The sequence below is a fragment of the Sprattus sprattus genome (assembly GCF_963457725.1).
Source record: "Sprattus sprattus genome assembly, chromosome: 8".
Lineage (NCBI taxonomy): Eukaryota > Metazoa > Chordata > Actinopteri > Clupeiformes > Clupeidae > Sprattus > Sprattus sprattus.
Genome location: NC_137927.1, coordinates 25,790,087 through 25,806,364, shown reverse-complemented (window position 1 = coordinate 25,806,364; position 16,278 = coordinate 25,790,087). Strand labels below are relative to the sequence as shown.

The window sequence follows — 16,278 nt, the reverse complement described above, 5'->3', positions numbered from 1 at the left end:
ACTTATTGTAAATCCTGACCGTGAGATGTGAGCATGTTTTACTGTATTTCACAGAAAGCTGTTTGGATTACTGGATTATTTTACTTCTCCATGGCTTCAAAGCTTGACTAGACAGGATTATATGGTACACTGTCTTTGTCATTGTGAGCTTTGGGAAATGTTTGCATGTCTGTGTAAATGTGATGTAAGTGTGCTTATGTCTGAAGACAGGAGTTTGCAAACATGTGCTCATCCTAAAGAGACCATAGGTTTGTGCATATGTTTTGTGTGCTTTGTTAACTGTACTTATATGCTACTGTATATTTCAACCTTGCCTTGAAGATGTCAACTGCATTGTGTGCAGTCAGTGTGACAGCAATGACAATACTGATTCCCATAATATATTAATTTTATTTTTAGCATTTTATAAAATAAAGCCCAACTTTATCACATATCCTCTGGTGGATAGGATACCTATATTCTCACTGCAACATAAATCTTTCTATCAGATCAAATATTTACAAATCACTTGCTCCACTGTCAAAGGCGAATTCAAAATGTAGTAAGTGTTTGTTAGATGTGTGATACTGACCAAGTATCCGTGAAGAGTATAGTGCATCTGTGTGGCACACTGTACCAGTGAACTGTTACAGCTGCATTACTGATTTTTTTTTGCACTGTAATCTTACATGTTCATATTAAAGTGCCTCATTGCACTTTGTGTATATATATCGTATATTAGACACAAAAAAAAACATCTTTGGTGATCTGGTGTGTAGTAAACTTTTTGTAACTCAATGGCTAGGTCTTGCTCATGGTGTCTAAAAATAGAAAAACATATATATATATGTATATAAATATATATCCATACATTTATATGAGAAAGGTTGTTTGTAATTGATTCTGGATAGTTCATAACTGGTATTTGTAGTTTATTCTACAGTGTTCATATCCATTTTTTTGGTCCGTAAATAATCGTTTATGATGAACTACATTTTAGACACACCAGATTGAGAGAAAAAAAAACAAGGTTAAAAACATATTAAAAATATTTTTCACTTGTCTATGACAAAGTTGTCTTCTGTCTCAGGATTCGTGTTTTTGTCTGTTTTTACTAGAATTTATGGCTCCAGAGGAAAAGGTCAAATGACTTTGACAGTGTTACCTGCATTGGTAATGTTTTATGTATTGCTCTTCACCGCTATATGGGGACCAAGGTTGTGCTCACATAATTTTATTTAACAGCCAGTGTGTAACTTGCATACCAAGACCCACTTTTTAAATTTGTTTTTTTCTATGGTTATGACAAATGTAAATAAAGACAAATATTGTCTCTATTTTCTATCTCTTTTTTGATGAGAAGCACTGTTTGTGCAGAAGCATTTGCAGATATTTTCATGTCTTTTCAAGTTCACATCATCAATAGAGCCATATTCATGCCACAGGCTGGAGCGTGCGTGATCCATGTGCATGTCTTTGCATAAGTGTTGTCTCTGTGTATGCATGCGTGAATGTTTCGTGTGTGTTCCAGTGTGACAGATCAAAAGCAGACTTATTTTTACTTTGCAACAACTGAACTAATGTACATGTATTCAAATGTATTTTATTGTGTTCATACTGTATACTTATGAATATTAATAAAAGTTTCTGTATGAGACGCTATGTTTGTCATTCATGATTTCATTCTAAATACTGTACATTGTATTTGTAAGTTATGAAAAGAAAGGACTCATTAGTTCTATTTGACAATTCTATACTATCATTTCAAATCTCTATCCTTTTACTGAATACCTCTATGGTCATTTCATCTGTTTTAACAGTGCCTCACATTACTAACTTCATCTTCAGACTGTCTAGTAAATAATCAGACCCAGCCACTTAAGGCAGTCTGTCATGTTGGTTTCTGGAACAATGACATGTATTTTGGTCAAAGAATTCCGAAAATGACAGAGTAATGGCATTGAGTAATAATTCAGCTGAATGGCTAAAGTGATCCCATAGATTAACCAAGTCGACAAATTGTATGAAACAAACATTTACTGTAAATCATTTTCTCTGGATTTCAGTGCAGTTTATGCTGTACTATAAATTAATACACATATACATTTAGACAAATCATTTGTTAAATAGAGAAACATTATTATGGCTTTGCATATGTACATGTGTCTAAAGATTCCTGACGGCATATCCATAATCCTGATAAAAAATGATATGTTACAATATGTCATAACCCATAATGTAGCGTTTCTCAACCCTGCGTGTGGAGTCTCCATGCCATCCACATCTTCTGTCTGCCAGTGCTCTTAGCACACCTGATTATGCATTATAATTATAATATAATATATAATATATAATATAATATATAATTATAACGCTTTTGTTAAACTCTATCAGGTGTTCTCAGCTAAAGAACAGTGCTTCAAAGGAGGCCAGTCAGGTAGGCAGAGCAGGATTGCCCCAACAGCAGGATTGAGAACCTCTGCCATCGTGTAATCGTATACATTTAGTGACATTTTCATATAACCCTTGTGATCTTGCCTGAATATTGAATATTAAGAGATTTCTAAGATAATTCTAACATTTAATAGTTCATTACAACACTGTTATAACGATTTTTTTTTTGTTGATAATTTCTGAAACAAATATAGTCATAGAACTTGACGTTATGAATACTAATATTGAAATATGCACATGTAAGCTGATGCCCTGCTGTGCAATAAGGAAGAGTTTTCCCAGAACTGGTATTCAGTGCCCTTTCTTACAGTTACTGTAGGTTTGATGAAATAGTACGTCATTGTTCACTTGTTCTCCTTGCTTCATTTGTGTGTGCATAGGTGTGTTTGTGAGTGGTGGTGGTGGTGGGGGGGGCAACCATTATAACAGCTTCATCAAAGAAAATAACTAAACTTAGCCTCTGTGGTTCCCCTCTCATGCCAAGAACTCTTTCTCTGGGGGCTCCTCCAAGGCAATAACAGTGAACTCATCCGTCCTGCCGTTTGTCTGGACTTGACCCTTGTTCATGAGAGTCGCCATTTCGTTTTGGTTCTCCACAGACAGTGACACTGATGCTTGTTTCTCACTATCGTCACCGCCGTCCTTGGTTGTGGCTGATGTCTGACGACTTGGTCCATACCACCTGAATGTGGAATTTCAAGAGGAAGTACAAGGTGAACAAAGAACTATTGATGATTTCAGTGTTTGGGAATGGGAACACAAAACCAATTACTCAACAGTGTGAATCATACCTTTCCTTGGTGGCAACAGCTGCAAATACACAGAGCAAGGCACCGACAACCAGGACAAATGAGAAGATTATCAGCCAAGCTAAGGGAACAAGGAATCAGAACAAGGGTTATTACATTTCCATTAATGCACCATTTCCGACAAGGGATATGCTTGTCAGAACATGTCGATGATGATTATTATTTAAACAAAATGCTTTTGGTTGATGCTTGAAATGAAAGCATCTGTTACACAATACACTCACCAGGTGTGCCACTCTCCTCTAGAGCTGCTGGGGTTGGTATGGCATCTGATTCTTTTGGTCCCATTCGACCTCTTGGAGCAGGAAGACCTGTGGGGGAAGTTGTGGACAATGCAAGTATCTGGATTAGTACACTGATTTTGTATGCCATGCTCAGAAAAGCCATGCTTCCGGACACAAAGGCATATCATTTATACACACACATACTTGATTTAAGTCAGAGTTTCTCATTTCTCTGTCACAAAGGACATCCATGATTACTTAATTCCTTCAGTTTAAAGGCACATTTAAGTCCTTGTTACGGTTTTGGTCCCTCACAATACAATAATGAAAATTGTTACCACAATTGCATCACCTCCTAAATGACACGAATGAAAGAAGAAGGAATACAAATGTGTTATGGACAAGTACCATGGCTTATGTTATTTCCATTCGGAACTTCTTCCTGTAAATCTGGGTCAGCAGGAGTCTCTGTGGTCTTTGGCACGTCATCACTGGATGGTACCATTGTGTTTTCTTCTGTTCTATCTGCATAAGAAGAAGCTGTAAATGTGACAGCAACCGTCGTATCGCCCTCCACTGGACTGATGGTAGAGAGCCCAAGGGGTTTATCTTCATCTTCATCTCCATCTCCCTCTGAAGGAGGTACTTCAGATGGCTCCAAAGTTCCATTAGGTGCCATAGTGGTGGAGGCATTGACTGTCTCTGTACCATTCACTTGTTGAACTGAATCATCTGCATCTTCTGCCACAGGAAGTTCAAGGTCACTGTTTGTAGTGGTCTCATTAAAACTGGTGGTGGCAGCATTAGCATCCAAAGCCTGGTTGTCCTCTGAAGGGTTGGCCTCAGTCGTTTCCTGCTCAGCGTCTTCTTTCCCCTGCTGGGTTACTGTCATGGGGCCTTCAGTGGTTGGCTCCATGGGGACCTCAATGTCCTTAACAAACTCTTCCCCATCAGTGGGGGCCATTTCTGAAGACTTTGTGGTGCCCTCCTGACCATCCTCAGGGTCATCTGTGGGATTCTGGACCTCGGGGATTGGCTCTACTGCATCAGGGGTTATTTCCGTGTCTGTTTGCACTGTTGGGTTTTTGGTCTCGAGGCCGTCCCCTTCTGAAGAATCTTCTGTTGTGGCCTTTTTGATACCATTGTCACTAGCACCAGGACTAGCTGAAAAGTTGAAAAGAAGGGAAATTCAATACATTTGGATTAAAGGTCCCTTTGAAAATGTGTTTTTATGACATACTTCCACTCTCTTTGGCACTGAAAGTGTGTCTTTCCTAACCAACTGTGTGTGTCACTACCTTCAGGTATTCCTTAAAGTTCACTACAAAGTATTACTGAAACAATTATTATGAATTAAAATGTTTTTTCCTTTTCCTTACTTTGGAAGGATTATAAGTATTCACAAGGTCACCGCAAACTCCTTTTTCAAATCTCTAAATATGTGAAATGAAGGTGTGGCTTTGCCCACATGATGACTAAACTCCAGGGCAAGGTGTGGCTGCTGCTGTTACCATGCCAACCACACACCCACTTCACTATTCTACTTTCACGAGACACACCTACAGGACGACGTCACAAACTGTGCAATGACCTTCAATTTGGAAATGAGCCCTAGTGACTAGTGACTATGTTTAATCAAACAAAGAATGTCAGCCAAGTGTTTTCCCACTACATCTGCACTGTACTGGCCAGATAAAAGTGTTTGTCTAATGACAGGACAATAACTGGGTCTCACTTACATGTTACTGTTGTAGGCTCTTTTGTTGTCTGTGCGTCTGGTGGTGTAGATCCAGGTATCATGGTCTCGTTACAGTCCAAATCTGATGTAACTGTTCATGATACCAGGGTAAGAACAATTCGTCATTCAATACATGTAGTTCTATTACAACTAGTACCATGACTTCTTAAATCCTTTGCAATTTTACCTGACGTGTCATAGCAGTAGGCATCTGAGACAGATTCTGGTGTGTCCTCAAGAAAAATCACCCCTGTTCCATTGGAGGGGCAGTCTGGCTGAACTTCATGTTGGAGCATTAAGATTCTCTGGTCGTTGATCCATCCATACCTGAGCAAATGTCAATCATTATATGATGCCCAAAATACTAATGTTGGCTCCCTCATGAAATCTATTAAAATATTGATGAAAAAGACATACACACACAAATGTACACACAGGCACACACACACTTCCTTAAAAATAAAGTTCAGAGTTGTGGTCCTGTTAAATATTTTACCTGCATGTCTCCAATCCTTTGCTATAGGCCTCTCTTATCTGTTCCTCGCTGGCAAGGCTGCTGAACAGGCTTTGACACAGCTCATCCGCCTGCTGAGAGGTCAGCGAGGAATTTGAACTGACCCGCACATGAAACACACCAGCATAGCTGCAAGAACGATACTCAACTGTCGAGAGAAATCCCCAGGCAGATTGTCAGTTATCATGGGTAAAATGACAAAAGATGCTTCCCCTGTCTAGCTGCAATGTTCGACTCACAGTGAAAATAGTGTATGTGGGTGTACACTATGTGGATGTCTTCTAATTATACAATGCTACATTGTTTTCTTTCTTTTTCTTTGTTCCTTTCATTCTTTCATTCTTTCTTTCTGAATTCTAGCTAATTACTAAGGAAATAAGTTGACCAAACTTTATTCTAAAGAGCAAAACCATATTTGAAATGACACTTGAACAGAGATCACATTTCACATTTCAGATGTTGTTTGAAATGCATTTGTCACTCTCACAATGTGTAGTCCTTAGGAATCAACACTGACATGGGGAGGTAGCCACAGATCAGCAAGACAAGTGGGCAATTAAAACAACTGGCAAGATTGATTGTAACGGCAAGTATTCAACAAACTAGTCTGCAAAGTATACAATCACTCTCTGCTGCCACCAGCCTGTCAACTAAACCTTACATAATCAAAGATAAACCCCTACCCTTGTCACAAGAAATTAACAACTATTTCTCTTCTTCACTCAAAAAGAAGGTTTAGAGACCTTACATTAAAGCATGACCACAGAATGAAATAAATAAACTATTACTGTAACTCTTATTCTCTTTAGCACTTGGTCATTGGCATTATTTCGTCATCACACAACTAGGCATCCAGACTCAGCCTTCTGCATCTTTACATTACTAGGCAGAGGTCAGACTGTTTTTAGGTATACACAGGTGCCTATCCAAGTACAGCTCTGTAATAGTATTTACATGTGGAGGTGCTGACTGGTGCCTTCCAGAGATGGCGGTATGGATAAATACCCCTGAGATTGTTCTGAGGAAGGCAAAGGTATCATGAAAGCTAACATTTATGTACTGCACTAAACATAAACACCACATCCCTTTGCATTCACAACATAATCTTCATCCAATAAAATCCAATCACTGAAATTGATCTGTTGACAGTATGCCTTATAATCATCTGACAACACCTTACATTATATGGTATGAATTGGTCAATAATATAAATAGCACACAAAGATGCAATACAGCCAAACATATAACTTACCCGTAGATGTATCTGGACTGACAACAGCCAATAATCCAGAAGTGAGAAACCGAATTAAATTCCACATTCTAGGTTCTGTATGGGAATGCGATGATTGTAAGAGAAAAGGAAACAAATCAATAAGCGTTTGTCTGTGCCAGTGCAGAGAGGTTAGTGATAACTTGCTGGCTGTTTTAACATGTACTGAAGGTTGGGATAAATCCACCTCCCTTTTTTATACTTGATGAATGAGAGGAAAGAAAGTGTGAGAAAGCAAGAGGCAATGATGGGCGGTATCAGTGAGAACACACCCTCCCCTGGATCTCTGTCTGTTCCTGCCCCAGGAGGCTACTTTGAACCCAGCTTAATGCAGATATGGATCACACGGGATTCATTACACAGACCACATGAGTCTGAGGCTATGGGGGTCAACAGAAATGGGTGACATAATTTTGTGGTTACATAAATGTGATGTAAAAACAGTAAATGTTATGTCAGTCGTGATACTGGGTGCCTGGGAAGAGCCTCAGGCCCTCTGATGAATCAGCCATGACCTCGCTGGTGCTCAGCTGACTCATGAAATCAAGCACAGCCTGTCTCACCTCCCTCTTCATTAAGCTTCTCTTCCTGTTTCACCCTTACCTCGGGGTACAGGGTGTGATTATTCGTCACACATCAGAAAAGATAACAAAACCATCCCATGTTCAATTTGAATTTAACATCACACCTATGTCAGTGTGCTTGGAACCACTGGTTGATATGATCACATTTACATTTAGTCATTAAGCTGACGCTTTTGTCCAAAGCGACATACAAGGGTTATGATACTGTATTTAGGCTCTTTAAATAAGCACAAAAATAAAACTGACTTACAGACTCTATGTTACCAAACAACTAATTTTAAGTCAATTAATATTCCAAAATGATTCTGTTTGTGGTTGTTTGAGTAAATGATGTCTCTTCACTGGAATAGGGGAGAGGTGAGACTAAGTGATGAGGAAGTAATGAGTTCAGAATGGAAGTGATAACCCTCAGTTTTTGATAGGACAGCAGCTCTCTGTGGAGCTGGCTGTTTGAATGACTCAAACGAGGGCTGTATCATGAAGCATGAGTGGATTGGCACAAAAGCCTGAACTCACGGCAACAATAACCATGAAGGGCGCTGTTGTCTTTGAGGGGAACGGAAGAGCCACTGTTTGTCTGGATTTTGATGCATCACCCTGCCCGATCAGTCTGTGTCATACCCTGGTTGAGGACAAAGTTTTACTGATGCAGCAGTAACACAGTGCTGGCAGCCTTCTGAAACGGAGCACATATTAAGAGGCACTTGTTATATTTTCTCCTTTCTAAACCCTTTCTATGGAATCAACGTATGACATATTTTGTAACAACTTCTTCAATCTTCAATGTGACTGTACACGTTTCTAACATTGTTTTACCAAATGGTTCTTCAGTTCCCCTTTGGTATCCACTCAAACTCACTTTACCTCATCCTTATCAAGCCACACAGCTCGTAGCACACCACTTGGTGGCATGGTACCAATGGAACCTTAAAATAACCGCTACCTAAGTAGTGACCTGACATGCCCCAATCAGCTTTTTACGCAGTTCATTAGTTTGCCCATGCCATGGCTGTCACTGCGTCTCCGTCCTGCCTGATAAGGATTGAAAGATCCCCGCTGGGATGGGTTTACCCTTTACCCTCTGCTCTGGCCACCCATGATTTCTCGGTGCACTCATGCTAAACAGGGTCAGACACAAAGGGTCCTCACTTAACTCTTTCAATGGTTCTGCTATACTGAGCATACAAGCTCTGTGGAATTTGAACATTCATAGGAAATGCAGATTAACAACATATTTTAATGCAAATGGTTTGCTGATTTGAAAAGTGATTAATCATTTTCTGTGAAAACAAAAAAAAATCATGTGATGTCATTGTGATGTTAATGTGCTGTTTGCACATTTCAATCATGTATCTGTTCCCACTTTAGACTTAAATAGCCCATGTTCTTCCTGAACTGTCTAGTTGTGATGGGCAATGCTTTTCTAAATGATTAATGCATTTACTGTTACACAAATTGTTCACTATTATTTAGCATTCTCATTCAATTTCTATGATGTTTTATTTTGATTGTACAGTCCTTTAGTCTTACGTCATTCATACATATCGTATCTTCGGCTCTCAAGAGTAAAGCTGTTTTAAGTCATGGCCACCGTGGATCAGGGAAGAAACTGGAATGTGTGATCAATTTCCCACTTTGACAGTAATGCAGTTGCTGCCATCTAGTGTTCTCTGCATTAAAATGCTGATACATTTCGCTTAGAATTGGGTTACGCTTATCTTATTACCTCTCCTTCTTTTTGACACTCTCTGTCGTCATTGTTTTTAAGCTGTTGCCTACGCTGTATATCTATCATGCCACTAACCACAACATAAAAGAATACAATTCTGTGCCCTAACAAATATGACTTTGCCTTCGTACTCCCCAAAAGCTTGTATGCGCCCCTCTACTGCCTGGTTAAACAATCCTACGAATACATTCAGCTTTTTCTTATCACGTGGATTATGACACATTGCATATTATAATATAATACAATAACACATCATAACATATATTTTAATACGTGGACTACAACCATGGCTAAATAAATGCAACTAAGTGTATCAGTATGAATCATGATCATGTTTACTCTCAGGTTACCCAACAATTTTCCCAGTTATCAAACCATCACTTGCAAACAGAAAGATAATGATGTGCAACCTGGATAGCTTTATTAGGCATGCTGTTTCTCTACTGGGCAATACGAAAAATAGGCTGCACACCACAAAACACCTGTTCAGGCACTTTGTGGTCGACTATTGGGTCCTTCGTGTCATGCTTATGTTCTCACAGGGAAGTTCATAACATTAGGAAAACAGCAAGAGCTCACTATGTTTTATATTTAATCTGTTTGTTGTCGAGTTGTAGTGTTACATGCATGCTATAATTTGAGTCCCAAGACCTGTATCTGTGTCTGTAAAATGTCGTCCGTCTGTGGGTCGGGGAACGGAGCGGACGTTAATGGCAAACAACTTGCTCCTACTGAGGTAGGCAGTTAGCAAGCGAAAAAGAATATTAGTGGGACACTTTTGGCTGCCCTGTAGTTTTTCTGCAACTGCATAGGTCAACAGTAACTTAAGTTGAGTTATTTCTGCTTTGTAGCATAAGGAACATCCACGTGTATTAATTCCAGAGCTGTGCAGACTGTTCTATCAATTAGGATGGGTAACTGGAACTGGAGGAGGAATAAGCGTAAAGCTGGGGTAAGTGAATGTTTTTGGTAGACTTCTTCACCGTATCTTGTTGTGAGGCAATGTGGGTTTGTTGTGACATGGACACAAAATGACCACAGAAGTTTTGGTGCCAACTGTTGTTAGCACTGTCGACGTTTGAGTAGGCCTCACCGTTTATAACCAGCTGTGGTTTAATTTTCAAGCTTCATCAGACCAATATTAAGTCGGACTGATTTTTTTTCTCCTCTTGCTTAGTGACCATATCTACATTGCCCCTTCTGGAGTACAAAAAGAGAGAATTCAAGTAAGTAGGCTCACTGCCAACAACGTTTCAATACAGAAACATCCTCAAACAGAAGTTTCCAACACTTGTTGTTGTGCATATAAATAAATTCCCGCTGGCCATGACTGCTTGAGCTGAGTTTTACAAAGCAACCAACCAGCTATCTCCATTTGCCATACAGCCTGAAGACATGTTTGTGTGTGATGTGGAGGAGAGGGACATTAGCTCCCCACCCCCGTGGAAGAGGCTGAGCAAGAGCCAGTGCACTCCTCTGTTCATGAATGCCTACACCATGAGATGTAAGTAAACACTGACAGCGAGTAGTCCTTACAAAGTAATAGGAGCAAGATATCTCTGTGAGTCATATTACAAGACAGGTTTAACACACAGCTGATGAGTCAGTTGAGCCGCTGGTGAGATGGGGTTTCTGTGATTCATACTTAAGTATGGCTGTGGCCTTTTTGAAGCTTTATGTAAAATGTTTCCAGCTTTCATGAAATGCTGTTTGAAAGAACCAGGATAAATATATTACTTCGTCAGTGGTTGTTCTTGGACAGTGTTGTCTGTTGTCTTGTGCTCTCATCTTAAACCTAGCACAGGGTCACAGGGTACTGTGCAAAGCATTCATCTTTAAAGTAGCGTAACCGTTGTGTTGAATCTGTAAAAATATGCTTATTACTGTGGTAGGCGCTATGTGTTATTGCCACTTTTTAAACTGATACATTTTCTAACCTTCACAAATTTATTTTGAAATTATACCTGACTATGAGAATTCAAAATGAAAACAAGCTGTTCTGGATATTAGACCAGTGGTTCTCAACCCTTGGGTCGCGACCCAAATTTGGGTCGCCGGAGTTTCTGAAAGGGTCGCGAGACGAATTCTAAATGTAAAACTTTTCCATTAGGGAATCCCTGTCCCCAGTTCTGACATTAAACTACAGAAGCCGGCAATGGTTCTGCATGTAGGCCTATCTAACTATACATGGGTTTCTTGTATACAAACATTGAAGGCTGCGCGCGCAAATCCGCGGCAGAAAGCCATATACCCTAATACAAATGAATACAGAAAGCCCAGTTTAAATGTATTGTTTATTACTTATTTAGCCTACCGTTCCCTATTCTGTTGCCATGAATGCTTGCACACACCCTCAACATATTCCCAAACGTAACCTTGTACATTGTTGAGCCTTTTTCTATATTTGATTTGATTTGATATTTTATTTTTCCTGGCAAACGGATGCTTCCTCCTAGGTATACTGAACATCTTACCAACTCTGTTAGAGCAGTTCACCACACAACAACTCCCTGTCATGTGGCCTTCCTCTACAGCTTTCTCATCCACTTCAACATTATCTTGCTTCTTTCTGCCGCGAGATTGCCCACGCAACCAGTGATGACATAGCCGAGAAACCCATGTATAACATGTTCGAACATTCAGCCAATCAAATTTGCATATAAGATATTTCAAATGTATCAACATGTATTGCGCGATAATATGCTCTGACATGACCAGAGAATGTCTAGAGGCGACTAGTGTAGGCAAAAAGTCAACAGAGGATCTTCGTGTAAAACGAGTACCAGCTCAGATATGACTTCTTCTGAAGAACCAAAGAGGGAGTTTTTCAGGCTTGTGACCCGGTATTTCTGAAATATGGATTTACGTATTGCATGAAGAATGGAGAGCACCCGCCGTTGTGTGTGTTATGCAACGAAATACTGGCTAATGAAAGCCTGAAGCCTTCGAAATTGCAGATACAAAGCAGGCCAACTATAAAGATAAAAAACCTTTTTAAACGTATGAGCCAAAACCTCGAGGCATCCCCCCCCCCCCCCATTTTAACGTGCCATCATCACTGTTTAGGAGCAGGCACTGCGTGCATCCTAGCTGGTCTCCTACCGACTAGCTCAGAGCAAAACGTCCCATACGGTTGCAGAAGTTGCCATCGATTTGTGCACTGCACTCATAGGTGAAAAAGAAGCAGCGAACTTAAAGACAATTCCCGTGACAAACGACACTGTTCATGTGAGGATATGTGACATGTCAAATGATGTTGAGCAGCAGATCACTGAACGTCTCTGCGCTTTTGACTTTATCGCCTTTACAACTCGATGAATCCACAGACGTGGCTAGCCATGCCATTCTCTTGGTTTACGTGCGGTATGTGCAGAATGATGACTTTGAAGAGCAGTTCTTATTTAATTCAGATTTGCCAACATTTACCACTGCAGGCAGCATAGATTTTTTTCTGCAATGGACACATACTTTAACTCAGTCAGCTCTCCTGGTCAAAGTATGTTGGTGTGACAACGGATGGGGCAGTCTCGATGACAGGAAAACATTCAGGGATCTCATTTACTATTTGAACATGTCCATTTCTCATTAAGAAGTTGAGCATGTAAGTAAGGATTTCTCATTTAGAAAATCAACATAAGTCCTGTGATAAGTGGAACATGTTAGTCCATCTCTGACTAAAAAGGTGAACATGTAAGTCCATGGATTCTTCTTAAGAAGTTGAAAATCTATGGCTTAAGTCCATTTTTGTTCAAAGAAGTTCAGAAGTCTATGATTGCATAACTGATCCTGACTTTTAAACAGTTGCATGTGTTTTCAATGGTAAAACAGTGGTATAGTATTAAGCCTAGAAGTAGTGGTAGTAATCATAATAATAAAATAATAATACAACTGTTAAATTATTGGCCTGATGATACTTGCTGATAATTAATTGTTGGGTCGCAACTGCACTGGTATCTAAAAATTTGGGTCATGGAGCAAAAATGGTTGAGAACCACTGTATTAGACAATAGCATACTGATTACTGCTGCAGGACCTCTTATTATGCTCATTGCAGGGGTCACTAAGTTGTTTTGGTTGGTGTAGGGTTATTCAAATGTGCTACAAAATATCCAGACCAGATATTTTTGTAAAGATACATTTGATTACATTTAGCAAAGGAATCCTTATTATTTGGATTTTGTTGACATTTGTCTTACACTCTTTGCTGATGTCGACTTGTCAATAGAAGCACTATTTACAGCATTTACCAGGATTCATTGTACAGATCGCAAAGAGCTTTATATAGTGTAAGTTTAAGTTATAGTGTAATAGTACTTGTTTTTTTTGCAAGTGGACATTTTTGACATGGTCATCGTTTGCATTTGCAGCGGCAGAAGCTGTCATTCACACTCATTCAAAAGCTGCAGTGATGGCAACACTGCTGTTCCCTGGCAAAGAATTCCGCATCACTCACCAAGAGATGATCAAGGGCATTCGCAAGGGAAACTCGGGCACAAACTACAGGTGTGTGAGAGCCTGACTGACCACTAACCCACCCATTAAAACATGCACTATATAGTTTAAATCACAGGCACTGGGCAGAAATGATCTGATGGATACCCTTCAGTTTATAGTTATAGAGTGAAATTCTACAGGGGTTACACATACTATTGCCAGTCATAACATCCATCACTTTGTTTTCCTGTGTGTAGGTATGATGAGTTGCTGACAGTTCCTATCATTGAGAACACACCTGAGGAACGGGACCTGAAGGAGCGCATGGCCCAGGCTATGGAGGAGTACCCAGACACCTGTGCAGTCCTGGTGCGACGGCATGGCGTCTATGTGTGGGGTGAAACTTGGCAGAAGGCTAAAACAATGTAAGCTTTAGAACGCTATAAGTTTATCTTGTTTAACTAAGATATACCAAGTGTGTTTAAGAATCAAAACTGATTTTTTTTTTGTGGTGCTCGTATTGTAGTGTCTAAATTGCATATATTGTAGTATCTAAATGAGCATCTAGATGATTTTTATAATCTTTCCATTAGTTTACCCCAGTTATCCTTGACCAGCATGCTGGGTTTCTTGCTTGCCCCTATACATTTATCTTGAATAGCCTGGTTATTGCGAGCGACAGATGTTTTTATCTCCAGTTCATATGATCGTGTACCATCAAAATAAATTACAGCATATAACTTAAGGTAGTCACAAAAAATACCTACTTACAAAATATGTCATTACCTCAGCTCCTATAGTTACCTTAGTATGGACATAAGCTTAGTCTGGTCATCTTGACAACGGTTTGGTCTCTAAAGTTAGCTATCTAAGCGAACTTGCTAGATAGCACTCTCAGATATCGGTACGGGTCCTTTTGGCTTTGGTTGATGTCTAGCTATGATGACTACCTAACCTCCCGGTACAGAGTGATTTGTTAGTAATACTTTTTCTTTTATTGACATTACATCCCTGTTCATTGTTCCAGTGACCTTAGCTTAGCATCCTACCATACTGAGTTGTTTGGAATGCTTGTGCACACCTCAATTTGTAGCTGGGATTTGTCAACAAATACATGTGCACAGCTGTCCATGAGAAGACCACTTTTTCATATTTTGCATTTGCATATTATATTTACCACAACCAGGTCAAATCTCTGCGCAAATTATCAGTCAGTTCAATTAGTTTGTTCATCTGAAAAAATATAACACCTTTTGGTGCTAGATAACTGGCATACACTCAGAATATACAACCTTCTGTACTTTTTGCCTACAGCGAACTAATACATATCAAGTACATCCTACTAATATCAATTCTATTTGTGTGTTTTCCAGGTGTGAATGCTATGATTACCTGTTTGACATAGCTGTCCAGATGAGGCAGCATGGCCTGGACCCATCTGCTCTCCCCGCCGAGATCCAATAAGCGTCTGTCTTGGTCTGTGGAACTGAAGGTTTAAGGCATGAATCCTGCGTGTCTGCAGTGGACGTTTCTCCTCCATAATCACAGTGATCAGTCAAAAGGAATTGCTTAGTGCTCCACTACTTGCACCAAAGTATTGTGGCACCTTTTTGATTTTGTATGAATACAACTCTTGTATTTTAAGACATTCAGATCAGCCAACCAAGGCACCATTGTCTGTGATAGCCATGTTACTTTAAGGCCAAAGATTGAGACCACTCAAAATAAGACTTTTTAACAGTGATTCGAGTATTTAGGTGCAGTACATTTAGATGCTTAGGGATGTTCACACATTTGTACATTTGTGTTGTGTTTTTCACCATGAGTACACAAAGTAAAACAAATACATTATTGATTTATGTCCTTGGAAATGTTCATCAACAATTTGGGGAAAATGATGCCATAGCATTAACAGAATAAGGCAATTGTAACTCACTGCAGACTTTATTTATTCCTATCAATCAAATACTAATTTCTGTTTTAATAGTGTTGTAAAGTAAGAATTTTGTGGACAGAAACCAATCTACAGACACCAACGGCTTTTTTTCTCCTATCCTAGAATCCTTTCAAAATGTGCCTATTTGTCCAAGATATATTGATTTCAGATTTGACCTGCATTGTGATATTTATGCCCATTCCACACAAAAACATATCAATAACATCACCTTTTTCAAATTGCAATGATTACAGTAACATCGCTTCTAAAGACTCTAAATGCAATGCACCATTTTAATGCACCTGGGTTAAGTCAGTGAATGCATTTTAAGACACCCATGCACAGAATAACATGCCAATATTATTCTGCATTTTCATTGTTCCAAACAATGTGCAGGCTGAGTTGGTAACATTGTTGTTACCAAAGGAAGGGAGTGAAAGAGAGAGGAGGAGGAGGAGGAGGACTTGTTGTTAAACTGAAGATGAGGGAGGGATGAAGGAGCCAGCCACTTTTATTGCTCTCCATTTTTCACAGCTGCTGTTACCCCCATCTGAGTGAGCATTACTCTCTGAAGTGCCATAACTCTTGGCTGACTGTAGCCTACCCT

General features: G+C 39.6%; 2 protein-coding genes across 2 annotated transcripts; one reads left to right on the top strand and one right to left on the bottom strand.

Moving 5' to 3' along the window:
• Positions 1 to 2,907: 2,907 nt before the first annotated feature.
• On the bottom strand, positions 2,908 to 7,037 carry cd44a (CD44 molecule (IN blood group) a; the record flags this gene model as incomplete). The annotated part of the gene is made up of 8 exons (XM_080843785.1): positions 2,908 to 3,115; positions 3,225 to 3,303; positions 3,467 to 3,553; positions 3,875 to 4,630; positions 5,206 to 5,295; positions 5,392 to 5,531; positions 5,701 to 5,866; positions 6,971 to 7,037. 8 exons carry the CDS (start codon positions 7,035 to 7,037, stop codon positions 2,908 to 2,910), a joined length of 1,593 nt encoding a protein of 530 aa, XP_080699911.1.
• Positions 7,038 to 9,822: 2,785 nt separating this feature from the next.
• apip (APAF1 interacting protein) lies at positions 9,823 to 16,048 on the top strand. Its single transcript, XM_080843789.1, has 7 exons — positions 9,823 to 10,037; positions 10,153 to 10,253; positions 10,479 to 10,527; positions 10,688 to 10,805; positions 13,669 to 13,804; positions 13,993 to 14,160; positions 15,109 to 16,048. The coding sequence occupies exons 1-7, from the start codon at positions 9,972 to 9,974 to the stop codon at positions 15,197 to 15,199; spliced, it is 729 nt and encodes a 242-aa protein (XP_080699915.1). The 5' UTR covers positions 9,823 to 9,971; the 3' UTR covers positions 15,200 to 16,048.
• The last annotated feature ends 230 nt before the right edge of the window (positions 16,049 to 16,278 follow it).